This window comes from Myotis nattereri (genome assembly GCF_964212035.1).
Source record: "Myotis nattereri genome assembly, chromosome: 19".
Taxonomy (NCBI): domain Eukaryota; kingdom Metazoa; phylum Chordata; class Mammalia; order Chiroptera; family Vespertilionidae; genus Myotis; species Myotis nattereri.
The window spans coordinates 9,215,915-9,243,355 of NC_138095.1; the positions used below are offsets into that span (position 1 = coordinate 9,215,915).

At 55.6% G+C, this 27,441-nt stretch overlaps 1 protein-coding gene across 1 annotated transcript in view; it reads right to left on the minus strand.

The window, feature by feature from the left end:
- Positions 1–27,441, minus strand: part of TPCN1 (two pore segment channel 1) — a 54,060-nt gene that overhangs the window by 14,151 nt on the left and 12,468 nt on the right. Inside the window, exons 3-13 of the mRNA XM_081113962.1 lie at positions 14,447–14,574; positions 10,057–10,233; positions 9,503–9,616; positions 8,127–8,257; positions 7,177–7,265; positions 5,498–5,532; positions 4,899–4,957; positions 4,590–4,689; positions 2,133–2,249; positions 1,344–1,468; positions 181–229 (exon numbers count right to left, since the gene is read on the minus strand). Coding sequence (XP_080970088.1) covers positions 181–229; positions 1,344–1,468; positions 2,133–2,249; positions 4,590–4,689; positions 4,899–4,957; positions 5,498–5,532; positions 7,177–7,265; positions 8,127–8,257; positions 9,503–9,616; positions 10,057–10,233; positions 14,447–14,574 — 1,124 coding nt within the window. The remainder of the gene's footprint in view (positions 1–180; positions 230–1,343; positions 1,469–2,132; positions 2,250–4,589; positions 4,690–4,898; positions 4,958–5,497; positions 5,533–7,176; positions 7,266–8,126; positions 8,258–9,502; positions 9,617–10,056; positions 10,234–14,446; positions 14,575–27,441) is intronic.

Genomic DNA, 27,441 nt, shown 5'->3' on the forward strand with positions numbered 1-27,441 from the left:
GGCGTGCAGGAGGCAGCTAATCCATGATTCTCTCTCATCACTGATGTTTCTCTCTCCCTCCACCTTCCTCTCTGAAATCAATAAAAATATATTTTAAAAATAAAAAAAGAACTGGCCCTCGGGTGCCTGTCGGCCTCATCCCCCCGTGGAGCTGTCCACCTGCTCCCTCTCTGGTCTTACCTTCCACTTCAAGGCGGTGACTTCATAGATATCATAAAAGTCCTTCAGGCTGTCACAGCAACAGGAAAAGGCAAAACAAAATTTACAAAATCAGATCGCTCCCACTGAGCTTTACGTGTGTCACTCGCCTGCCTGTGGTCACCTTTGAAGGGGGAAGGGGGAAGGGGGAGGGGACGACTGGGAGTCCCAGCATATAAGTGGGGGAGGGGGGCCTCCCCTGCAGGCATTCTGACCTTCCCCCAGGCCCTGTGAATACGTAATCCTCTCAGTCTAACGGAGTGACAGCTTCAGGCCCCCTGAATCACTGTAACTCTTACATGGACGGGCTGAGCCTCCGTTAGCAGAGAACTTAATGGGACAAATGGGCTGAGAGTTCAGCCCAAACAGAACGTGCTCACGCTCGTATTTGCAACTGGCCTGCTGCTTCTCAAACTCGGTCAGCAGCCATCTAGAAGGTCGAGACTGCCCTGGAAATCTGGGAGGCTGCGCCGTGGTGTGCGTGTGCGTGTGCGTAGGCCTGCACGTGTGTGTATGTGTGTACGTGTGCGTGTGAGGGTGCGAACACCCCTCTGTGGACCTGCTCATATACAACAACCCCACTCATTCTTAGCTCAAAGGTGAGCAGCTGCGTCAGTCTACTTCATGATCCAATATATTCCGTTTTTTGTCAAGTGAGCCTGAATTAGATTTGGGTGGGACTTTTGTCACTTGCAGAGAGAATCTTGACGAAAACTAAAGCCTCTAACACAGCGGTTCTCAACCTGTGGGTCGCGACCCCTTTGGGGGTCGAACGACCCTTTCACAGGGGTCGCCTAAGACCATCGGAAAACACATATATAATTACATATTGTTTTGTGATTAATCACTATGCTTTAATTATGTTCAATTTGTAACAAGGAAAATACATCCTGCATATCAGATATTTACATGACGATTCATAACAGTAGCAAAATTAGTTATGAAGTAGCAACGAAAATAATTTTATGGTTGGGGGTCACCACAACATGAGGAACTGTATTAAAGGGTCGCGGCATTAGGAAGGTTGAGAACCACTGCCCTAACAGGCTCTTTGCCCACGCACCTCCTGGTGCCCTGGCCGCTCCAGCTCCCTCCCCTGAATACCTCCATGGGCCACAGCGCCCCCACCGGGCCAGCACTCTTACCTGAGCAGAGGGGTGTTGCTCTGATTCAGGGCCTTGAAAGTCAGGTAACGCTCCCAGGCATTCATCCGGGGCTTGTAGAAGCGCATCAGGCCTTCAAACTGCCTGTAGGAGATGCCGGCGGGGCTCTGGGCGAGAGGAAGGGTGGCAGGTCAACACAGGCAAAGGCAGAGCCCCACTGCCTCCTCCCTTGGGGGTGATGTCTCCGGCTGCCCAGCACGGCTTGGATCCCGGGTGCCCGGCTCCTTCTTATCCTCTCAAGGGCGGGACCCCTGCTTTATTTTTCTTTTCTTTTCTTTTCTTTTCATTATTGATTTCAGAGAGGAAGAGAGAGATAGACACATCAGTGATGAGAGGGAATCATTGACTGGCTGCCTCCTGCACGCCCCCTACTGGGAACCGAGCTAGCAACCGGGCATGTGCCCTTAACCGGAATCGAACCAGGGACCCTTGCGTCTGAACGCCGACGCTCTAACACTGAGCCAAACCGGCTAGGGCTATTTTTAAAATGTTTTTATTGATGTAAGAGAGACAGGAAGGGAGAGGGACAGAAAGATAGAAACATCGATGAGAGAGAAACTGGGGATTCAGCCCACAACCCAGGCATGTGCCCTGACGGGGAATCCAACCGGGGACCTGCAAGTTCACAGGTCAACACTCAACCACTGAGCCACGCCCAGTGGGCAAGGGCTCCTGTTTCTAAAGCTGCTGGCCTGCCGTGCTTAGGGGCTGCCCAGGGCAAGGGAGGGGGACTGGGGACCAAACCCCTCCCGGCCTGGCCCCCACCCCTACCCGCTGGCTGATGAGCAGGCGGTACGCGTGCTGGATGGCGGTTCGCTTATGCAACAGCAAAGACTTGAACTTGCGTTTTTCGATGTCGTTGAAGGTGTCGAACACCACGGCCAGAAGCTGTGAGGGAAGAGCAGAGACCTGGCTCCCTTGCACGGTGGGACCTCGAGGACCTCGAGGGGTCGGGAGTGTACCCTCTGCCTCCAGAGGGCACTCTCCCCCCTCCCCCCGCCACGCCCTGACCCAGGGAGGGGCAGGGGGTTGGGGTAACCCTTTCGCAGAGTTTGTCTCCAAGTCAAAGAGGAAGGCCAGGTATCGCCACTTGTACATTTTCTCTCTTCAGACACACGAAAACATGGTTACGTTTCCCTGGGTACTTCGCCTACAGCGCGTCCCTGACGGGGCAGTTTTATAAGGTGAGAAGCAGGGAAGGGCCTGCTGGGCTCTATGCGCCAGTCAGCTGTCTGGTGGCCGGTGGCCAATGGCTGAAGGCCTGGGAGGCTGTGTCCAGCCTGTGCCCTCCTGGCCCCGGAGCTCGGAGGAGCATCAGCATGGTGGAGGCTGCCTCCCCCTCGCCCCCTCGTTCCCGTCCTGGTGAGTCGGCCCCAGGAATCGGGAACAGGAGGCCTTCCTCGAGGGCCCAACGTTCTGGAACCGCCCAATCCCAAGGTCAGCTCGGTCACCGCACATCACCAGAGGGCGAGGGAGGGCGGGAGCCGAATCTGAAAGATGCCTTTTTTGGAAGCACTTTCTTTTTCTTCCAAAAATATTTTGAGGGAAACTCTCCTGTCCTTTCGACTCCTTCAAATGCCACCCCCCTTCCAATTTTTTTCCTTTCGGTCAAGAAAAGGTCAGCAAACCTTTCCATAAAGAGCCAGACAACAACTATTTCAGGCTCTGAAGGCCAGATGGTCTCTGCAGTTGCAGCACAAAATCGGCCAGAGGATGCGGAAGCTAATGGGTGTGGCTGTGTGCCAATAAAACTTTATTCACAAGTGCAGGCTTTGGCCAGCAGGCTGCGGTTCACAGACCCGCCCCCCGCCCCCCCCCCCCCCCGCCCGGATTTTCACAACAAATTAAATCAATTACACATAATACGTTGTTATGATTCTAAACTAAAGATGGTATATAAGAACTGTAATGTGTATGAAGACAGCTAACATATTTCTTTTTGGTATTGAAGGATTAAAAAATATTCCTTTTTAAGATTTCACACTTTTAGATTTCACATGTCTGCTCCTGAGAAAGCATTTTTTTCTTTTTCTTAATCCTCACCTGCGGATATTTTTCCATTGTGTTTTAGAGAGAGTGGAAGGGAGGGGGCCTGAGAGAGAAACATCAATGTGAGAGAAACATCAATTGGTTTCTCTCTGCACGCCCTAAGGCTGGAACCAAGGTACATGCCCTTGACCAGAATCGAACCCAAAACCCTTCAGTCCATGGGCTGATGCTCTATCCACTGAGCAAAACTGGCTAGGGTGAGCAAGTGTCTTCTACCCTGGGCCTGGCTGTGATGCCTGGTGTGAGAATGCTCCTCAGAGCATAAAAACACAAGATTAGTAAGAGCTGCCAAAACCAGTTTGGCTCAGTGGATAGAGCGTCGGCCTGTGAACTGAAGGGTCCCAGGTTCGATTCTGGTCAAGGGCATGTACCTGGGTTGCGGGCACATCCCCAGTGGGAGTGTGCAGGAGGCAGCTGGTCAATGTTTCTCTCTCATCGATGTTTCTAACTCTCTCTCCCTTCCTCTCTGTAAAAAATCAATAAAATATATTAAAAAAAAAAAAAAGATTAGTAAGAGCCTCTCCCTGGTAATTCTGGTGCTGATGTGTGGTCTTGGCACCTGCCTAACGGTGATTGGCTGATGGCAGGAATATGCCTGGTGGCCAGCCGCGCCTCTTCAAATGCCTCCAGAGTCCCAGTGTGCACGGGGACTTCCCCTGCCTCTAACTGTGTCCTGTATTGGGATTCCCAGTGGTTCGTGATAAACGGGGTGGAAATACACAAGATATTCCAGGATGTGGGTGCCAAAGGACCGAGCGGTTCAGAGCAGGGCTTGGATCACACCAGCTCGCCTGGCCGCCCCGAGCTGTGCAGCCGTGGGCCTGTCACTCTATCCACCCGACCCTCAGTTTCCCCATCTGCACACTGAGAATCATAATGGGACCTCCAGGGCTGTGGTGTTAAATCATTTAATCCACTTTGCTTACTCGGTGCCAGCTTTAACAGTTATGATACGTCTGCGGTGAGAAAGAAAAGGTCCCGGGGGAGCCTTGCTCCAACATGAGCACCATCAGCAGCAATGACGGGAATAACCCAGGGAGGCTGCCAAGCTGGCCCCACACCACACCTGACTGCAGCCTGGCACCCCAGCCCCTGCCGATGCGGAGCCTCCTCTTCCATGCCCATGGCACCCAGCACTGTGGCGGCTGCCCCCAGCGGCGCCGAGACACAGTCACTCACCAGGTTCATGATGAAGTACAGCTCGATGGAGAGGTACACGATGAAGAAGACGCAGGACCAGGGGTTCCGGGAGTAGGAAGGCATCATCACGTCTGGGAAACTGCATTTGCAGGGCATTGCCCGTGGGGCCCTGTCTGCCCGCCTCCGTCTTCTCTAAGGACATCTCTCTTTCCTGCCTTCCCAGCCCCAGGCCACCCCCATTCCTCCCAGTGCCCCGAGCACTGTCTGGGCTGAGACAGGGAATGTCCTGGGCTGGGGAGACCCTGGGCACGAGCCGAGGGCAGCAGCCAGAGCAGAGCCCACACTCACTTGGCTGTGGTCAGGAGGACGAACAGGCTGACGATGCTGCTCTCCAGGGTGCTGAAGTACTGTTGGGGAAGAGGCAGAAGGGCATGCTGGCCAGCCCGAGAACGCACGGCAGCCTGGGCCAGCCTGAGATGGGCCCCCGGAGCGCCCTGCCCTCCCTGCCCCGCCCCACCCCACCCCACCAACTCTGCCTCCTCCCACGGATCCCTGAGGGATGAGCAAACTGGAGTAAGGACTCCGCCTTCCTGAGCTCCACACTTCTGGTAGAAGCAGACAAGTGACTTTGGGACTTTTCTCCCAGAAAATCACGTTTGCACCATTAGCTTGGATCTCCTTCACTGTAACCTCCATCAAAACGCTCCCATGTTCCAAATCTGATCTTGGAAACACAACTCTCAGGGTAGGAAACCACGCCCCTTAATGCGCAGGGAAGGAAAATGGCTCAAGCCCGGGTGATGGGGACTTTCAAGGGCTGTTAGCTGGGATGCGAAGCCAGGCAGGCCTCCCTCCCTAATGTAGCTAGAGGGTCAGCCCAGCCACCCTGTCAGAGGGGAATGGCCTCACATAAAGGAAGAAACGGACAAAACATGGTGATTACTTACAGGGTCTGAAGGATTAGGGGAGAACAAGTAGAAACCTGGAAGGTAGCAGAAAAGAGATTGAAAAGATGTCAAAGGATTGGACCAATACACGTAAATGAGAGCAGTGCACAGAGGGAGACAATAGGAAATGGTGGGGACTGTGCACTCTGGGGAACACATGCTCTGAAATAAAGGAAGTAGGTGCTCCCGGGCACTGGGTAACCGCAGCTAATCTGAAATGTGGCCCGAGCACCACCAAGTGTAGTATTAAAAAGGTTGGAAATCTGTCATTTTGTATAAAAATCTGATTTTAAAATGCTGGCTTCAAATTTTCAGACCACACAAAACTCATGCATAGGCTGGACTTGGAATCCAGACCTCTGGTTTTGAGAATGTGACAGCCAAGCAATAATTCCGAAGGGACTCCATTGTTTCCCTACAGCCAAGGGTCCCGGGGTGGGAACGGCCTTCACTTCCTCCTTGGGAATGGGCTATTCCCCCGAGTCCTCGAAATCCTGTGGGAAAAGTGGGAAAGTCTGCCCTCAGGGGAAGTCAGCCCCCTTGGAGCACAAAGCGCCACCCAGATGGTGGAGGGGAGGTGGAACGGGAGCCAGAAGCTCAGGACACACCAGTCACGGAGGCAGGGGCTGGCCGCAGAGTCAGAGCACTGTGGGCCACTGGCTGTGCCACGCCAGGACTCGAGGAGGGGCCTCAGCTTCCTCATCGTGCCGGGACCGCCGCTGGCGGAGCCCGGTGTCTGCATGGGGTGCCGCACTAATCCTTGGCCTCATCTGAAGAGGCAAGGCCTCCTCGGGGTCAGAAAGCCGTGATCTTGCCCTTATATCTAGTGATGCTGAAGTGCACACACCCTAACCCTCCGCGTGCCGCAGGGAAAGTCTCCACGTGTCCGCCAGGAAACACGAGTGTTCACTGCCCTGTGGCTTGTGATAGTGGAAAACGCCCACCAACAAGAGAACAGGTAAATAAATCTGGGCCCATTCACTACCCTCCTGTGACATCTGCATCCATCGACATGAATAAACGTCACATGCCTAGTGTTGAGCAAAGAGCACCTTGCGGAAGGGGACACCATGTTTCATAACCATTTACACAACTATTTTGAATATGCAAAGCAATAATAGAATCTATGTGTTGCTTAAGGAAACATACGCATAAAGTGAAACTATACAGACACAAGTAGCAACGCTAAGCCTAGGACGCAGGCACCTCTGGGGGGAAATTGAGGTCATGAAAGGCTACAAGGGGGTTCCATTTTATTTCTAACCCTTCATTTCCTAAATTGGAGTCCCTGGGTGTTTATATCATTTGGTTTTTGTTTGTTTTTTTGTTAATCCTCACCCGAGAATATTTTTTCCATTGATTTCTAAAGAGAGTGGAAGGGAGGGGGAGATACAGAGAGAAAAACATCGACATGAGAGAGACACATTGACTGGCTGCCTCCCACATGCACCCCAATCTGGGGATCAAGCCTGTAACCTACAACCGAGGTACATGCCCTTGACCGGACTTGAACCCATGACCCTTTATTCTGCGGGCCAACGTTCTAACCACTGAAGAACCCAGCTAGGGCAGTTTATATCACTTGTAAAACCTTTCTGGATTTCCAAAGCTGTCAGTAAGCTTCCCCCCATGGTGCCTTTGCTTTCGGAGACGGCCCGGTCCTGGCGCGGGGAGCTCACCGAGGATGGCGAAAATGACCATGAAGAAGAGCAGCAGCAGAAGGATGTCCATGAAGGGTGGCAGTGACTGGAAGATCTGCCGCAGGTTGCTGGGGAGACAGGGGGGTCAGGGGGTGAGGCGCAGCCCGGGGTGGGCCCGAGGAGCGTGGGCCGGATTCCTCAGGGGAACACGCGCTCATGGAGACCCGGGTCTGGCGCTCCTGACTCGGCACACTAACCCCCCCTGCACCCCGGCTTAGTGACATCACACTCAGCGCTGTCCTGCAGGACCTGCACTCAGTGGTGACAGGGAGAAGGGAGGCAGGTGCAGCACAGATACCCGCTCCTCCCGCCTGCAGGGTCCAGCAGGGAGTTCCCTGTGAGGGTTGTGGTGGGGGGAGCAGCAGAAGGCTGAGGGCACAGACTCGGTGCAGAGGTCGCTTCCCCGAGAAGTGGGGGGCATGGAGACAGCTCGGGGCCACCTGGCCCTAGGACACTTGTGTCCTGCGTTGAGGATGCACAGAGAATGAATTGCCAGCCCATTCTTATCAACAGTCCCCCAGCCAATGGATTCTCCAGATGGAGCTCAAAGCTCAGTCTAACTCTAGGCTGACGGTCTGTTCGGGTGCAGTGCCCCGGTCTCGGGGGAGGCACCAGGACAGCCTGCGTCACGTGGACCTTTTGCCAAGCTGCCTGCTACGAGCTCTGCGTGCCTGGAGAGGAGCCAGCCCCTCTGCTTAGAGAAAGCTGGGACGTAGGCCTGGAGTCGGGACACCTAAGCTTCGGGGGGAATGGCCTTCCTCTCTGTGGGGTCGAGAGGCAGAGGGAGGTGAGCGTGCTGAGTTAGACTCTACCGACGTGCAGGATGGATCTTATGGCTACTTGACTCACTGGGTCCTGCTCCACTGGCCCAGGGGTCCAGGCCAGGCCAGGATAGCGACTGTCTGAGCAGCTCCTCCCCCAGGCCTTACCGCCGGACGCCACCGCAGTACCGACAGTCCACCAGGAAAATGCAGCGCAGCGCCCGGGTCACCCGCATGTGGGACGTCTGCCGCACCAGCACCACGATGGCCTCGATGAACTGCACCACCAGCACGGAGGTCTGGGGGCGGACGGGCAAAGAGCAGCGTCAGCTCCTCCACCCAGACGCCTCCCGAATACCCTGAGCTCAGGGCTCGCTAGGGAATGCCCACCCTGGTCTCAGGAGGCCCATCCCTTCTCTCCAGCGCCCGCCCCCAACATCCAGCAGCCCCTGGGGAAGGGCCCTGGGCTGTGGCACTGGTGTGTGGTCACAGGAGGATGACCCAGAGGGCAATGCTCCCAGCAGCACCTCAGAGGGTATTCACTGAGCAACTCTGACACAGCCCGGCCGGTCTGGCTCAGTGATGGAGCGTCGACCCATGAACCAGGAGGTCATGGTTCAATTCCCGGTCAGGGCACATGTGGAGGTTGTGGGCTCGATCCCCAGTGGGGGGGCATGCAGAAGGCAGCCAATCAAGGATTCTCTCTCATCACTGATTTTTCTCTCTCTCTCCCTCCCTCTCCCTTCCTCTCTCTAAAATCAATAAAAACATATTTTTTTAAAAAAACTGCCCCCGCCAGTTTGGCTCAGTGCAAAGTGTTGGCCTGGAGATGGGAGGGTCCAGGTTCGACTTTGGTCAAGGGCACGTACCTAGGCTCGAACCCCTTGTCAGAGTGTGGGAAGCAACCAATCGATGTCTCTCTCACATTAACGTTTCTCTCTGTCTCCCCCTCTCCTTCATTTCTTACAAACAAAAAAGCCTGCCACTCTGCCCGGCCACGTCTACCAACCCTGGCTTCGGCTCTCCTGACTTGGACCGTGAAAACCTCTGAGATAGGTCCGAAGCACACCTTGCTCTTCAATCCCTCGGGCACTTTCTCTGGACAACTGTGCAGGCCTTTTACACTGCAAAGTGCCACTCGGATGCATTCCTACTCGTGCCTCTCTCTGCAGCACAGAGAGAACGTGTCCGATGCTGCTTACAGGTCAGGGTAGGCTTGGAGGCCAGTCAGACCTGGGTTTGAATCCCCTCCTCGCGGGATTAGATCCCATTCTCTGCTGTGGCTGGATGTGAACTAGGAATAGTAATGCATCTCCCATGAGGGTTACCGCGCCCATGCTCGGCGCCCCAAATTCCGAATCACACCAGCTGCTGTCAGCGTGACCACAGCCACGACCTCGGAGCACGGCTCTGCGAGGCTGGGGCGCAGCAAGGGTGGGGACCCCGGGTTACACTACCGAGTGCCGGGGGATTTAGAAGTGAAGTGAAGAGATGGGATTGAAGGTGCCAGGGGAGAAAATGCTGTAAGGAGATGGACACGCCACCTTGACCATGGTCCGCTTATGCCGGACGAAGGTGTGGAGGCCCAGCCACCGCAACTTCATGCAGAGTTCAAAGACGACCACCATCAGGGCGAACAGCTCCAGGGTCGCGTGGACCTGCAACCACAGGGTGCAGAGACATGGCATCGCCGGGCCACTGTCCTCCACTGGCCATCGCACCCGACCGCCCCTCCTTTGAGGCTGGGAAGAGTGGGAGGGGCTGCCACCAGAGGTGCTGCCCACCTGGCGCCGAGGTGTGGCCGCCGGTCCCAAGTGAGGCCATCAGATGGCACCCTCCCTGGCACTTCTGAGCGAGCGAGCAGAATCACAGTCAGACTGAGTGAGGAAAGTGCATTCGCTCCACAGGGACCCCCAGAGGACCGGCGAGTCACTGCTGCTCCCGAGGCCTCGAGGGCCTCCCAGGGCCTGTTTTCAATCCATTCGCACTGTCTGCCCTTCCAGAATGTGCCCCTTTAAGCTTAAGCTCGCATTAGCCCCAGCGAGGTGCCTGGCGCCTGCCCCAGGGAGCAGCGGCTCCCAGCCATGGGGACACTCACGTAGATGCCGAGGCGGAGCGCGGGGACGGCTGGGGCCTCGCACAGCGACAGCAGCAGCAGCAGCAGGGCCGTGGACAGCTCCATCAGGTAGAAGAGGTGGTTGTGTGCGAAGAGGTAGGCCGCCAGCGCTTTGGCATTCTTGGGGTGGGTGAAGAACTTGTCGTTATTCTCGCCTTCCTGCGGAAACAAGAGCCACGGGGGCGGCGAGCCTCTGAGCACAGCACCAAGGCCGCGCCGTGGGCCAGGGCGAGAGGAAGGGCCTGGCAGGTCAGAGGAGGCTCAGGCCAGAGACGGAAGACAATGGGAATTCAGGTCTTATGGCCACAAACCGTGCACAGTTAAGTCTCGCCCTGGCCTGCTGATGTGACTTAAAAGGCTTGCTGACTCCTAAAAACCACGTGGAGGAATCAAAGAATAAAAGGTCCAGAGGGCCCTAGCCGGTTTTGCTGAGTGGTTAGGGCAGTGGTCGGCAAACTGCGGCTCGTGAGCCACATGCGGCTCTTTGGCCCCTTGAGTGTGGCTCTTCCACAAAATACCGACTTCTGCGCATGGGCCACGAAGTTTCAATCACACTGTATGTGCGTGCCTGCACGTGGTATTTTGTGGAAGAGCCACACTCAAGGGGCCAAAGAGCCGCATGTGGCTCGCGAGCCGCAGTTTGCCGACCACTGGGTTAGGGTGTTGGCCCATGGACTGAAGGTCATGGGTTCCATTTCCAGTCAAGGGTACCCATCTCAGTTGCAGGCTCACTTCTGGCCCTGGTCAGGGTTGTGCAGGAGGAAACCAATTGATGTCTCTCTCACATCAATGTTGCTCTCTCTCTCTCTGTCTCTCCCCCTCCCTTCAACTCTCTAAAAATCAATGGAAAAAACATTCTCGGATGAGGATTAACAACAACAAAAAAAGGCCCAGCCCGGCCAGAGTGGCTTAGTGGTTGAGTGTCGACCTATGAATCAGGTTCCATTCCCGGCCAGGGCACGTGCCCGGGTTACAGACTAAATCTCTAGTGGGGTGGGGGGTTGCGCAGGAGGCAGCTGACCGATGATTCTCTCTCATCATTGATATTTCTCTCTCTCTCTCTCTCTCTCTCTCTCTCTCTCTCTCTCTCTCTCCCAATCCCTTCCTCTCTGAAATCAATAAAGATGTGTTTTTAAAAAAAAGGTCCAGAGAACTGGGCACAACTGGTCCCTCGAGGCCAAGTGCTCACTCTCAGAAATGTCTGTAGAATGTAAAGAGCTAGGGGGGGGGGTCCCCGGGATCAGCAAGCACAGGCCGCCCCACGCCTCCCTGGGTTACCCCCTCTCCAGCTGTCAGCGAGACGGCGCTCCCCTTCCTCACGGGGCTCCAGGAAGACACTTGGGACGGCGCCTGGTACACACAGTAGGTGTTTAATAGATGTTTGATAGGATGAACCGTTTTGCAAGAGACCACTTCTCCCGGCGCCAGCCCCGCTCGGCGACCATTCACCCAGTAGCTGGGAGGCGGGGAGCGCTGGCCTCGACTGTGGTTTGCCGAGGAGCTTTGAAGAAGCCGCTTCCTGAAGTTGGATGCGTCACTACCCTCAGTACCAAAACATGAAGACAAACCACAGACTGGACAGGGGCAGGTCCACGGAGGGAACAAACACGCCGGCGGTCACACAGAGGGCAGGGGCAGGCCTGGCTCCCGGCCCTGTGATCTGCGCAGGGCTGTGGTTTTCACGCTGCCCCATGGCGTGATGCCCATGGTGGCCTGGAAGCTTCTGGTTTGGATTATTAAAAAATTGCAATTCTTGGGACATTTCTTCCCACAAGCAGCCAGCAGTGAAGGTCTGACTAGCAGAAACCAGTGACAGGGGGGCGGAGGGGGGGGTGGGGGGGCTCGAGCTTAACTCTACGACTCGGAATGGCCACCGAGGAGGTGGAGGCTGAGGTCACCACCAATGAGCACGGAGTGAAATATGACCCGGGTCACTGGGTGCTGTGCCAGACCCCAAGGAGGGAGAACAAGGGCCTTGTTTCCTGGCTGCTGATCATGAAGGAGATTACGAAAAATAAGAAGGCGGCCAGTGCTACGTGACGTCCAGGCCTCCACTCCCCGCTCCCTGAGGAGAAGTCCACACAGCAAACAAGAACCATCTCGGAGGCACTATGACCGCTGACACCCGGCTCCCAAGGTGACGGAGCTGACAGATAAACTCTGGGAAGAGAAGAAACTGCAGGGGCCAGGCAGCCTCTAGCAGCAAGGGGCCAAGGAGCCAAGTACACCAGCCACCTGGTCAGGGTCTGCAGCCACCTGGTCAGGGTCCGTGCTGCAGCTCAGTGCAAAGCAGGAAGAGCAAGACCATCCGACAGCGGCTCAGCCCACCCTCCAGAAACAGCCACAAATACTGCTCATGGAGATCGCAGTTCTGCTCTGATATATTTTTTTAAAGGTGCATTTTGGGTAAAACTCATTCAAATAATACACAGGATTATAAGGTTGTAAAAATTCCATCAGCTAAATATAATCACCTTTAATATTGAGATAAACAACTTTCCAGATGTGAATGGGTGTCTGTGCAAACACACACACACACACACACACACACAGGTATCTGTAGCTATATACTAGTACATCTAAAATAATAAAAGCGTAATATGCTAATTAAACCAGACGTCCTTCCAGATGACCTTCCAGACGAAGCCGGGGCTGCAAGGGAAGCCCGGGTCCCGGGTGCCAGAGGGAAGCCAGTGCCGGCAGCCGGGGGAAGGAAGGCCTACTCTTGCACGAATTTCGTGCACTGGCCTCTAGTCTAATCTAATAAAAGACAAAAAGGGTAATTAACCGTACCTCCGCTACGCTTCCCATTGGCTAATGGCAATATGCAAATTAACTGCCAACAAAGATGGCGGCCAGCAGCCACGCAGCTGAAGCGAGCAGGAGGCTTGCTTGCTCCAGTAATGGAGGAAGCCAAGGTTCCCCGCCTACCATGGCCCGGCTCTGAGCTCCAGAAGCAACAATGTTTCAATTATAGAAGCTAAACAAACCCCAGATACCTGCTTTCAGCCAGCCGTGGCCTCAGAGCTGGGAGCCCCAGTAACGGCAACAATGTTTCAATTATAGAAGGTAAATAAATCCCAGAATAAAAAAAAAAAAATAGAGAGGCTGGGAGCTTCAGTCTCTGCCAGCCTGAAAAAGGCCCTCAGCCCCTCATCCAGGCTGGCCAGGCACCCCAGTGGGGACCTCCACCCTAAAGGAGGTGTGGCCAGCCTGAAAACAGCCATCAGCCCCTCATCTAGGCTGGCCAGGCACCCCAGTGGGGACCCCCACCCTGAAGGGGGTGTGACCAGCTGCAAACAGCCATCAGCCCCTCACTCAGGCCGGCCAGGCACCCAAGCGGGACCCCCACCCTGATCCAGGACACCCTTCAAGGCAAACCAGCCGGCTCCCACCCATGCACCAGGCCTCTAGCCTATATAGTAAAAGGGTAATATGCAAACTGATCCTAACAGCAGAAAGACTGGGAATGACTGGTCACTATGACACACACTGACCACCAGGGGGCAGACGCTCAATGCAGGAGCTGCCCTCTGGTGGTCAGTGAGCTCCCACATGGAGGAGCTCTGCTCAGCCACAAGCCAGGCTGATGGCTGCCAGTACAGCGGTGGTGGTGGGAGCCTCTCCCGCCTCCTCAGCAGCGCTAAGGATGTCTGACTGCAGCTTAGGTCTGCTCACCGCTGGCAAGTGGATATCCCCCAAGGGTTGCCGGGCTACCAGAGGGATGTCTGATTGCCAGCTTAGGCCCAACCCCCCAGGGAGCAGGCCTAAGCCAGCAGGTGGTCATCCCCCGAGGGGTCCCAGACTACGAGAGGGCACAGGCTGGGCTGGGACCACCCCCCCCCCCGCCCCCCAGTTCACAAATTTTTGTGCACCGGGTCTCTAGTATCTATATAAACAGCTATATGTGGGTTTGTGTTTGTTTGTGTGTGTGTGTGTGTATAAATAAATACTATACAACAATGATCATACAAGTCCTGTTTTGTAACCTCTTTTCCCACAACCACATGGCTCATTTTCAAGTGCATACATGTGGTAGCTATAGAAATGAGGCAACAATGTATAGAAGAAAGACCATCACTTGGGGGTTAGATAGATGAAGTTTACATCTATGCTCTGCAACTTACTAGGTGAGTGGCTTTGGACTCAGGGAGCCTGGGGGCAGGTGGAGCCACAAGCTGGGGTTACCTGATGAGCCCACGTACATCGCCCGTCCAGTGCAGGCACCATTAGGCTGGCTCTCCCCACCATAAGGCGAGAAGCTCATGCACAGAGAACTGAAGCTGGAACCAAATTCCTGGGCAGCCAACAGAGCCCCGCCTCCCGACCCCACCAAGAAGGGCCAGCCAAGTCCTGACCCAGAGATGCTCACCTGGAGGTAGATGGCCGCCTCTTGGTAATTCATCTCCCAGTTGTGTCCAGTGGGGCTTGAGGGGAAACTCTCGCCCTCTGAGCTCAGGCTGGAGGCCTGGGAGCCGGGGACGGCATAGCTGCCTCCATCTGCAGTGGAAGAGGAGAGAGATTCACGCACAGCCCAGGAGAAGAGCACAGAAATGCTGTTCCCCAGAGGAAAGGGCTGGCCGTCGCCTTGCGTGCTCAGACAGGCGCACCACCACTTATACGTCAATCTCCGCCCCACGCACCAGGACAGCCAGAATTAGTATGGCTACGTATCAATATTTCTCCTTGTCTTGTTAAGTGAAAAAGCAAGTACACAAGAACACAAACATCTTTGCTGTAAAAAAAGGGAGGAAGCGAAAACATATAGCTACCCACTTTACAGAAGAGAAAAAGAGGAAGAGAAGTTAGAACTCAGTGAAATGGGTTACCCACAAGAGAGGTGGGAAAGGGGGTAGAAGTATCACTCCTACTTGTTGTTTACTTTTGGCTTTTGGAAGTGTGTTAATATTCTACTTAGTCAAAAATGAAAAATAACTAGATTTGGCCCTAGCCAGTTTGGCTCAGTGGTTAGAATGGTGGCCCGTGGATTAAAGGATCCCGGGTTTGATTCCAGTCAACGGTACGTGCCTAGGTTGCAGGCTCGCTCCCTGGTCCTGGTCAGGGTGCATGCAGGAGGCAACTAATCCATGTGTCTCTCCCACATCAATGTTTCTCTCTCTGTGTCTCTCCCCCTCCCTTCCACTCTCTCTAAAAATCCAAGGGAAAATATCCTCGGGTCAGGATTAACAACAACAACTGGATTTACTCCTTGGTACGGGGTCACCTGTGGCTTCTGCATGCTGACCCCATGCCCTTTCCTGCGCTGCCCCTTCAGCCTTTGGAGAACATTGTTCAGCTCTGGCTGACTCCACCCCTGGCTCCCGGGCCAGTGGCCCAGGTGCAATGAGAGCCCCTCACACCCCCCGGACTAGTTCAGGCAGGGGTGCTGCCGCACACCTGGCCAGGGAGGGCTGAAACTGGGATTGTCCTGGGCCAGTTAGGAAGGAGGGGCTCTCTCCCCGTTGCTGCAGGCAGCTGCCTTGGCCACCACGTGGGGAAAGCCTGCCCGGGACAGAACGGTGACAGAGGTGGCCCGAGCTGCAGCCTTGGCTCTGCCCGACACCCACCCCTGAGCGTTTCCAGAATCGGCGCCCATGAAGAACCTTATACTTACACCTGCTGTCACAACTCCCAAGTGCCTCCACTGACACTGTCAGCAGTGACACCGAGACGCAGAGGAAGAACATCTGTGATGAGAGCTTGGCTCCCCATAATCCACACTCCTAATCACCCCCTGCACGAGGATAAAGAATCCATCCCATTTCAAATCTATTCCGTGGCAGACTTTATTTTTCAAAGGCAGCCACAGCATTCCCTTTCGCCCGCCCCCCCCCTCCCCCCCGCCCCTGCTCTTCTGGAACCTTCCCTACAAAGAGCTGGAACCTGTGCCTCTGCCCCTCGAGACCAGGGAGTCTCTGTGACCACTTTGACCGACAGGACGGAAGATGTGACACTTCTGACTTCTAAGTTGATGCTTCTAGTTCACCTTTTTAAAAAAAATGTTTTTATTGACTTTTAGAGAGAGGGGAAGGGAGAGGGATATAGAGAAATAGAAACATCAATGAGAGAGAATCACTGATCACCTGCCTCCTGCACGCCCCTTACTGGGGATTGAACCTGAAACCAGGGCATGTGCCCAGACCAGGAATCAAACCTGTGACCTCCTGGATCATGGGTCGATGCTCAACCACTGAGCCACACTGGCCAGGCTACTTCCACCTTTTTCTCTTGAGGCCCTTGCTCTCGGAACCATGTTGAGGAAGCCCACACAGCCGGTAGAGAGGCCCACGAGGAGGCCCAAGGTCCCTCGGCCACAGCCCAGCTGAGCTCCCGGCCCACAGGCAGCACCAACTTGTCCGTCAGTTGAATGAGCCATCTCGGCTCCAGTCAAGCGTCCAGACGAACAGTGTGGGCAGCAGAGAAGCTGCCCCTCCCAAACCCCGCCCCAAGCAGGTTCATGAGCAAAGTATATGAGGTTGCTATCATAAGGCACTATGCTTTGGAGTGGTTTGTTATATAGCAACTAGAGGCCCGGTGCATGGATTTGTGCACCAGAGGTGTCCCTCGGCCTGTCCTGCAGGGATTGGGCCAAACCTGACTCTCTGATAATCCCCTGAGGGGTCCTGGATTGCGAGAGGACACCGTGCACCGGGCCTCTACTACAGCGGTCACCAATCTTTCGGACCCCATGGACCACCAGTGGTCCTCGGACCACCGGTTGGCGACCATTGCTCCAAATGTTTCCTTAAACCAGCGATCGCCAACCTTTCGGACCCCACGGACCACCAGTGGTCTGTGGACCACCGGTTGGTGACCGCTGTTCTAGTATGCATATAAGATATTTGGTTAATCTCTTCCCGTCCTCCCCCCTCCCTCCTTTCCTCTGAGATTCATCAGTCTGTTCCATGTTTCCATGCCTGTGGTTTCTGTTCCTGTGTTGGGCATCTGCCCCCCTGGTAGTCAGTGTGCGTCATAGCTACTTTCGGTCCCGGTCAACCAGTCACTTAGGCATCTAAGCTAATAAAATAGAAACATGCAAATTGACTGTACCTCTGCTATGCCCCCAAGCCACACCCCCCAGCCAATGAGAGCAACTATATGCAAATTAACCCAACCAAGATGATGGCCGGCAGCCACAGAGCTGGAGCAAGCAGGAGGCTTGGTTGCCCCAGCGATGGAGGAAGCCAAGCTGCCCTGGCCAGCTGTAGCCTCTGCTCAAGGCAACAAAGTTTCAATTATAGAAAATAAATAAATCCCAGATACCTGCTTCCAGCCAGCCTCCACTGGGAGCTTGGGTGGCTGAGGGCCGCCGCCAGCCTGCAAACAGCCATCAGCCTCTCACCCAGGCTGGCCACACCCTCATGGGGTGAGGGTCCCCACTGGGGGGCTTGGCCAGCCTGCAAACAGCCATCAGCCCCTCACCCAGGCTAGCCACACCCTCATGGGGTGAGGGTCCCCACAGAGGGGCTGTGGCCAGCCTGCAAACAGCCATCAGCCACTCACCCAGGCTGGCCAGGCACCCCAGCAGGACCCCCCTCCCTGAAGGGGGTGTGGCCAATCTGAAAACAGCCCTCAGCCCCCTCACCCAGGCTGGCCAGGCACCCCAGTGGGACCCCCACCCTGATCCGGGACACCCTTCAGAGCAAACCAGCCGGCCCCCACCCATACACCAGGCCTCTATCCTGTATAATAAAAGGGTAATATGCAAATTGACCCTAACAGCAGAATGACTGGAATGACTGGTCACTATGACACACACTGACCACCAGGGGGCAGATGCTCAATGCAGGAGCTGCCCCCTGGTGGTCAGTGTACTCCCACAGGGGGAGCTCTGCTCAGCCACAAGCCAGGCTGATGGCTGCCAGTACAGTGGTGGTGGTGGGAGCCTCTCCCACCTCCTCAGCAGCGCCAAGGATGTCCAACTGCTGCTTAGGCCTGCTCCCTGCTGGCAAGTGGACATCCCCTGACGGGTCCCAGACTGCAAGAGGGCACAGGCTGGGCTGAGGGACCCGCCCGAGTGCACAAATTTTTGTGCACCGCGCCTCTTATATATATATAAAGCATACATATTTAAGCACCTTATACCCATCAACCTATTTAATTCTCACAACAGTCCTAAGAAGAAGGTTATGATTAAGCCCACCTCAGACTTGAGGGAAGGAAGGTGCAGAAGGGCAAAGGTTAAGTCCCTCGCAGAAGCCATGCAGCTAGCGAGACGCGGGGCTAGGAGACTGTCTAGGCTGGGTAGCTCCTAAGCAGGAGGCCACGTGCCTCTCAAGAACTGGAAACCAGAAAAGGTGACAGGGTAGTGCCAAAAGGACCAAAAATTAGCAGCAGAAGCCACTGAAAACGGAGCCACCAGTAGGAGGAGGACACCTGGCTGCCACCTGCACTCGGTGCCGCTGCCCTTCTCTACCCAAGGCCAGCACCCCCCACCCCGACCCCAGTGTCCAGGCCTAAGAGAACTAAGCCCCAGGCGGAGAGAGAAGGTCAAACCACCTGCTTTGATCTGCTCACGAGACCAGGGAGGCATGGGCCAAAAGTGACGCCGAGGTAGGAGCAGCCACAGGCAGGCAGCTGGACAGTGCTGCTCTCTCATGTGCCTGCGCCCCGGCCTCCACGACCTTCACACCCCACAGCAGGGGCCGGTGGTCCAGACACAGCAGTCCCAGGTACAGTAACGGCAGTGCCAGGCGGGCGGGTGATGAGCTGGCACAGATGCCGTGGACATTAGCCTCACTTTGCCAGTACTTACTGTTCCCTCGGCCCTTTCCCAGGTCTTTAACTGGCCTCCTTCCCCCATCTCCCAGGATCCCCCGAAACATCGTTCTCTGAGAGGCCGCCTCTGGCCTCTCTGGGAAGTCACATGCTCATCACCCTCATGCTGCTCTCTGCTTCCTCCTGGGTTGAGCACTGCCCCCCCCCCTCCCACCCCCCCCGTGTGTCAGAGCCAGCTTCCCTGCCCAGCAGAATGCACACTCCATGGGACACTTAGAGATGGCCAGTGGCCGGAGGGCACAGCAGGTATGTCCACCAGAGCCCGGTGCCCAGCCAGGGTGCAGTGGGGGTGCCCAAGGGCCTCATAAGAGGCTTGACGTGATCTGTCTGTATTTTCTAAAGACCGTTTTTTAAGGACCTGCTGAAGCGCGACTATGTTGTATAAGAGCAATCCAGAGCAGAGCCTTAAAAAGACAGAAAGGAAAGAAAGGAAAACTGAGACAGGAACTGCCGAGGGGAAGGATGGGGAGCTGTCCCCTCCAAGTGGCCTTTGTCCTCGGCTGCTAACCATCCACCCGCACTTGCTCAGAACACAGACCTTGGCTTGCTGACCAGGTCCCAAAAGGCAAAGCCGGTCAGCTTGTTTGTGGCTCTTATGTGGGGAGAGGGCAGAAAGGCCCTAGGTGACCAGGGAGGCGAGGGCGGCCGAGAGGCTATTCAGGAGCCGCAGGTGATTTCAAAGAGCCGCCGTCACGCGGGGCCCCAGCGGCTGGGCAGCGCATTTAGGGGCTGTAGAAAGGGCACAGTGGAAGGCAGGGGGCCGGTCCCTCCCATTCCTTTCATGGCAGCCTCAAGCAGAGGCGGTGGCCTTGCAGCCAAGTCCAGCGGCACTCTGAGTGCATGGCAAGGAGGGGAGGTGGGGGGGGGGCACTGCGGGGGGTCCTCATTCCCTGCCCCCTTCGCTGTTTCCCACTTCCTAGGCTGGAGAGGCGAGGGACACGCTCCAACTCCCAGTGCTTTATTGCCGCAGTTAGAAGGAACGCTTAAAGGCTTAGAGGCCTCCCAGAGGGAAAGGACAATTACGGCCTGTAAAAGAGAGGGAGGTAGGGGGCTCAAGGGGGCCATCAGAGGTAAGGGGGCCACTTGACTGTGGCCTGGAGTTCAGGTGGGGGTGTCCAGGGCACAAGGCCCTGCTCACTGGGGAACCGATCTCAGGGACTTCCTCAGAATGAACTCCCTCAAAGCAGGAAGTGAGAGCTGTGAGGGCCTCCGTTCCCGGTCACCACTGGGCATGAGGTCCCAGGGGATGGTCTGTCCCCACGTTGAGGCCCACTGGGCCTGCCCGGGTCGTCTGCCTGGAAAGTGCGGAGCTCCGTGGCTGTTAGCACCTACCTGCCCTGATGCCCGCTGCCCTGCCCTGGTCTGCTCCTGCCCACCTGGGCTGAGTCTGCACTCCCGGGGAGTAAAGGTCCCGGGTAAATGCCTGGAGTCTGCGTCTTCGGGAGTGCCCCTGCTCAGAAAGAATCCTGGCCACCCAAGTGGGCAGGTGAGCTCTCCCCCCAGGTCCAGCCCCACCCTGTGGGATGGCCGGCCCTCACATGAGGGACACGTGAGAATGAGCATGTGGGACCTGGGACTTTGCCACCGTCCTTACCCAGGGCAGGGTGGGTTCTTTCAGGAGAGCTGGAAAGGCGAGGTGGAGGCGGACTGCAAAGGCCCCGCTCCAGGAGGCAGGATGACCTCACCGCAGGGCCGGCGGGGAGCTGGCCCTCCACTGCCTCCTCTAGGAAGAGGACGGCCGGGCCCGGCCTCGGCATTTCTGCCTCGGCAGCTGGGCCGAGACCGGAGGGAAGAAGGGAGAAGCCGTCTACCTGGTTCTCAGGGAAGCCAGTTTCTCTGCTCACAGCAGGCTTCCAAAGGGCCAGAGGAGGCTGACCAGGAAGGAACGCTCGTGGCAACCAGGAAGCTCCCACATGCGCCTCCGGGGAAAGTTCCCTGAAGGAAACATCTCGTTCTGCACCCCTGGTGCCCTAGGCAGAGCGCGCTCCGGTGAGAACCAGTCGGCAGCCTTTTTAGACCCATAGACCTTAGCCACTCAAGACTTACGCAACACCTACCCCTAAACTACTCTCCCCGAGTCCTGGCAAGCAGCCCTGGGAGGTGAACTAAAATCACTGGCAGAAGAAGGGACTGGGAAACCAGCCGGAAGGACAGGCATGCGGATTCAAAACAGTAACAGAAACTCTGCCTCCATGTCTGAGAGCAGCGCCCCAGCCAGAGCGCAGGCCGATGCACCAGGATGACCTGTTTGCACAGATGGCAACGCTGATGTAACAGGGCCCAGACGCTCCCTGCAAAACAGCTGGCTGCTTTGCATGCAGCCTCTGCAACGGCCCTGCGGGGAATCCAGGGTTTCCGTTCGCTGGAGCACAGTGTGCAGCCGCATCCTGGGGGTGCCGGGTAAATAGAAACAGTTTCCATATGCCGGCCATAAAGCTGCGCCAGGGAGGAGAGGGAAAGGACGGGCGGAGGGAGGGCTTCTGGGACCCACCTCCCTCCCAGCAGGGCAGGATCTGCTGGGCCTTCCTTTGGGGCCTGGGGCAGGAGGCTGCTTTGGATAAAAGGCCTATGAGCTTCTTCCTCCTGGGAGGCAGCTCTGATCGGAAAGAATGCAAGGCCCTGACTGCTCTGGGCAGGTTTACACTGAGGACCAGACCCCCATGCAATCCTCACTCCCTTTCATTCTCTCTCGTAAGTGCCTGCAACCAACCTCGCGCATTCTCTCTCTCCTCTCTCTCTCTCTCTCTCTCTCTCTCTCTCTCTCTCTCTCTCTCTCTCTCACACACACACACACACACACACTCCTGCACATCCTCCTCAAGACAAAAGGTTGCCCTGTTCACCCAAGTTCACTCCCAGCTGTACCCCTCCCCTCCCACAATTTAATCCCCAGAGCCTCAGTTTCTTCATCCATTAACTGGGACCGGCGCCAACTGTGCCCCGGGCATGGCAGAAACAAATGCCAATACCCACAAAGCACTTGGCGCCCTCCGGAAACCGGTGCCCACCAGAATGACAACGAGCAACCGCCCAACCGTTCGCCAGTTGTCACTGCGAGCCCCACTCCATGGGAAAACGCTCGAAGAGGGGAGGAAATGAACAGAGTGACACTGATGAGTTTCCAGGCGCGGCATCGCCACACTGCCTGTGCCGGCTGGCCCTGCCAAGGCCCCCAGACAAAAATCGGGCAAGAGCCACTTTGCCGAAAGAGAGCAGAGCACACATTCCCTCCTGCCCGGGCCTTCCCTTGCTGGTGACTGGCTGCAAGATGGTGTGGGAAGCAGACCCACATTATCCACGCACATTACTAAAGGCTGCAAACCCGGGCAGAGCCCCGAGCCAATATACAGGCCTCCAAAAGGCGAGAGCTGGCACAGAGCCTCCCCGTTGAATCGCTGGACTCAAGCCCAAAACCCATCCTGCCAAAGGCTTAAGCCAGAGGCGGAAAGGAAAAACGAAAAGCTCACCCAGGCCGGTCCCATGGGTCAAGCACTGTTCGAGGAGGGGGTCGGGTTTGGAACTGACCAGGATGATAGGATAATGCCACCTCCAACTTTGTTTCTGGCCAGCTGACAGGGCTCTACTGTAAGTGGCCCAATCCAGAGGGATTCTCTGTAGACACTAGAAGGCTGTCCGTGAACTTGAACTGGCTAGCAAGTTGAGAGCCGTAACTAAGGAGATGAACAGAAAGGCAGGAGGGCTGGGAAAATGAGCACCCCTTAATGGTACGGCGGTGATCACTGCCCCAGGTGTCCACCCCATGCTGGCCACACAGAAGCCTCCCATCCTGAGGTTACGACATGACCTTGAGAGCAACTCTCTCGTGTTAAGAAATCACGCGGTAATTTGGGGGAGGAAAGGGGGGTGGGTGAAGCCTACAAAGGCTGACTTTTCAGATGCAAATAAACATGGTTTCATTTGAAGAGACATTTATTCAGCACCTACTGTAGACCAGGCATTGTGCTAGGTGTTGGATTTTCTTGAAAAGTTAACCATGAATTCTTGTCCTCATGGGGTTCACTATCGGGAGGCGAAAGAAGGAATGTGATTCCGGTGCATTAAAGTCATCTGTTCGTTACGGCAGCCTAGGAAAGGATGGTATAGCTACCCTCCAGGGCTGCTGGGCAGGGGCAGGGAGGGACTCACGGGTGATGTCTGCACAGTCTTTTGAAGAATGAAGAGGTGCCATCAGGTGGATGAGGTGGGGGATGGGGCTACAGGCCAGAAACGGGAAGATCATGCATAAAGCACAGAGAAGCACACAGCGGGGCATGTGTGGGAACCCAGAAGGTCCCATAATCCTGAAGCTTAAAGAGCCAGAGATTAGGCCGATACCAAGAACTACAGCTCACACTCGGCACGTTACGTGCCCCAAACAGAGTTCTCAGGGTCAAAAAGCCGGATGAGGCAGATGCTGCTATCCTCTCCAGTTTACGGAAGGGGAAACGAAGGCCCAGAGAGGCTGAGTGATCTGCCTAAGGTCACAGAGCAAGGACGTGGTTGAGCTGAGGTTCAAGCCCAGGCCGCCCGAGCACCCACCCTCTTCCCCCACCTGCAGGAGCAGCAGGCGGCTGTAAGCCACATATGGAACTTGAACCAGTGGGTTCTAACAGCGGGGCATGCTGACCACCTAGCCAAGGCGGTCAGTCTTGGTGAACATGGTAACCCCATCTACAAACTTCCTGCTCGGGCAAAATGCAAGTTCCTCTTCCCGGGAAGCCAAGGTGAGTCACATTTACGGGGCCATCGAGGTCATTTCTATCGTGGAATCCTCCTCACCACCACCCTTTGCACGAAGAACCATGTCCTGGCACCCCCTCCGCCCGCCTCTGGCCCAGGCAGAGAGAACACTGGGTTACAGACGCCGCAGGTGGTTTCGTGGCGAGGTGGGACCTGATTGCTACCTTCTCTCGTCTGTGAATCTCAAGGTTTCACTTGCAATTGTACTTCCCACTCCTGTGCCACTGGGTTTATAATGAAAACAGAAGGCTTTCACTCCAACCCATCACCCAGCATTTACCCAGCACCTACCATGTGCAAAGTGCTTCAGATACTTTGAAAAAAGAAAGCATATGTAAAGACTAGGCACATCTCAAAGGCCCCACGCTTCACACACACACACACAGAGGCATGCAAACTGCACTCTGTTTACCCAGTGAAGAGTGCAGCACCTGCGTGAACATCTGTCCCTATTCACTTGGAAGCAGCACAAATGCTAATTGTGGAGCACACAGGGACGGGGACGGGGATGGGAGCGGCGGCGGAGGAGCAAACGGAGACGAAAGGCATTTTTCACTGCACATGCCCACCCCCCCTCACGCCCCTGCCCGGGGGCAGATCAGCAGGGCTAGAGGACCGAGGCTGGCTGTGAGCCATGCACTTCATGCAGGCTACTGACGTGTCAGCGAACGCTGTCCTCTCAGCTCAGATCAGAAGTCTGCTCCAGCCCCTACCTGGGAGCAAAGGGCAGGGGCGGGGGGTAGAGGCTGGGCCCTGGGCCTGGCTAGGCGCACAGAGCACTGGCCACGCCCCAGCGCCTGGATCTTCTGCCGCAGCAAGCAGCTCTGCTCAGAAGAGCAGCGACAAGAAGGCACGGGGCCCTCGGGGAAGTGACAGTTGGGAGGAAGTCTACCTCCCGCAGAGAGCTGGATGGCGGGGATACGCCACTTCTCCTGGGACCTGGGCTGGCCTGGCTGGTGCCGCTCCCAGAGGAGCCGGCAGGGGCCTGAAGGCCTGGCCTGCGCAGTCAGCGGCCAGGCGCTGGGCTCAGCCTTCTCTTCCTTGTCCTCAGTTTCCCCTTCCATCGAGCACGGAAGGCAGCCCAAAAGAGGCACCGCCAATAACGAAAAATATAAGAGAAACCAAGAAGCCATCTTAGAGTGGGCGGACGCTGCAGCTGCTGGAGCTGAGTTATCTCTGCAGTGCACCAGGTGGCCAGGGACGTTAACGTGTGGGTCCCCCATTTGCCACAACCAGATCCTTAAGAAAATGCAAAACCCAGCTGACGTATCTTAAGCAGAGGCCGATGTTCTATGAGAGTTTCCCATTTAATCTTTATGGCAGCCCTGAATGGAAACATTCTTATCCCTGTCTTACAGATGAAGAAACTGAAACTCAGGAAGAAATGGGAGTTCAGCTCCTCATTCAAGGCTGCACAGCTACCGAGAGGGGATGCCGGCAAGTCAGACACTGAAGAAATGGGGGAGGGCAATGGTGTATCGGCAGACGGAATCACGCCCCCAACGCACGCACATTTCTGTTTGTTGTGTTTTTTTTTTTCTTCTAATCCTCACCTGAGGAGTGAGGATATTTTTTCCCATTGATTTTTAGAGAAAAAATGGAAGGGAGGTGGGAGGGGGAGAGAAACATCAATGTGAGAGAGACACATCGAATGGCTGCCCCCCGGACGCACCCTGAACTTGCAACCCAAGTACGTGCCCTTGCCTGGCAATCAAACACGAGACTCTCCAGTGCACAGGCCGATGCTCTAACCACTGGGAAACACCGGCCAGGGCCACACACACATTTCTAACCACCTGAGAATTCTCCCAAGCCTCCTGATCTCCAGATCTGTGAGCCGGACACATGCCAGGACAGTGTCTGACCCAAAAGGAAACAGCCCAACGACGCGAGCCAACGTGCCTGGAGGCTGAGCACGCTTTGATTCTGTTACAATCTGGGCCCCATCGAGGCGACCCACCCGGCTACGGGTGCACAGTAAAAGCTGCGATTCCAGACAGCAAGGCAGGCCAGCCAAGTGTGAACAAGCCGAGCCCGTGATAGGAGGGGACCCCTGAGAGTCGCAGAGGGAAGACATCACGCGTGTCGACGACCATTCACAAGTGAAAGCTAAGGCATCCGGCAGCTTGGAGTGTCTCCAAGCCATCAGCCAGCATGGCGCCCAGTTCACTCCGCCCGAGCTTATTTCCAGCAAGAGCTAAAAGAATAAGAAAAAATAAAAATAAAAACCCAATCTGCCCTCACTGGTTTGGCTCAGTGGATAGAGCGTCAGCCTGAGGACTGAAGGATCCCAGGTTCGATTCTGGTCAAGGGCACATGCTGGCCCGATCCCCAGTAGGGGGCGTGCAGGAGGCAGCCAATCAATGACTCTCATCACTGATGTTTCTATCTCTCCCTCTCCCTTCCTCTCTGAATCAATAAAAATAAAAAACTCTGTCTTTGAAAAACACACACAAAACTCAATCTAACAGAAAGAGAGGTGAACAAGACAGGAAGGCGGCCTACGAATGGCAAGGTGGTGAGTGAGCGCAGGGCGGAGGGGAGGTGGGAACGAGCCACCAGGGCTAAGACAGCAATTACGGGGCCTGTGTGGGCTCCTGGAAAACTGCAAAGCCCTAAAAGCAGAGACCTAAACGCCCAAAAAGCAGGCTGCTCCTAGAGGAAGCAGGGGCCAGGCCCCGCCCGGGCTATTTCTGGCCTGTCACATGTGTATGCCTCCCTGTCATCCCAGATGGCTCCGTGAGCAGGCCAGGGTGTGACTGACAGTCACTTGGGACCCTGGGTGTTTTTGGAACCTGGTGACTCACTCCCAGATATGTTACTTGACGACAAGTTACTAAGTGCCCAGAAAAGACATGGTCCCTGCCTTTGCAGAACTTGTACTACCAGGAAGAGGCGCAGTTCTATAAAACATCAGGACCCAAAACAATTGCACCTACCCAGGCGCGACATGGGGCGTTGGGCACTGTACCTTCCTGCCCTGTCCAATTCAGCCAGGCCACCTCAAATAGGCATCATAGAGACACCAGGAAGAACTCCACGCCAGGCTGGCGTGGCTCAGTGGAGCAGCGTCGACCTATGAACCAGAAGGCCGAGATTCGAATCCCAGTTAGGGCACATGCCCAGGTTGCAGACTCAATCCCCAGTGTGGGGTGTGCAGAAGGCAGCCGATCAATGATTCTCATCATCAATGTTTCTATCTCTCCCTCTCTGAAATCAATAAATATATGTTTTAAATATGTTTTTTTAAAAAGAAAGAAATCCACAAACAGGTTAAGCCTTGATGGAAAGAAACGTGGTTGACAAAACCCACCAGGATGAGCCAAGGGGTATTTATCACACTGTGGAAGGAGGCTTTGCCCAACTCAGCCCTCCTGCCCATGTTTTAAATTATCTACTTCACCCGAAGTCCATTTTCTCACAGTGTTTAGGAATCCATCATGGCACAAAGCAAACCCGGATTCGGTACATGAGACATTAATCAAATCTCTCACACGTAGGGGCTGGGGAGCGAGCGGGCCTCTGGGCATGGAGAGCAGAGAGTGAGGTGCAAACAGTGTATTAAGTAAGAGAAGGGGAGGGTGTGGAAATGCAGCCACTATCCTAACCGGTTGGGGAGGGGGAGGGAAAGCTCATGGGAAGGAGGACAAAGGTCTGCAAGTGAAGTGGGGACAGATCAGAAGCATGAGACAAGCAGCCCAGCCCCAGCCAGTTTGGCTCAGGGGACAGAACATCAGCCAGCGGACTGAAAGGTCCCGGGTTTGAATCCAGTCGAAGGCACGTACCTCAGTTGCAGGCTCGATCCCCGGCCCTGGTTGGGGCATGTCGGGGAGGCAACCAATCAATGTG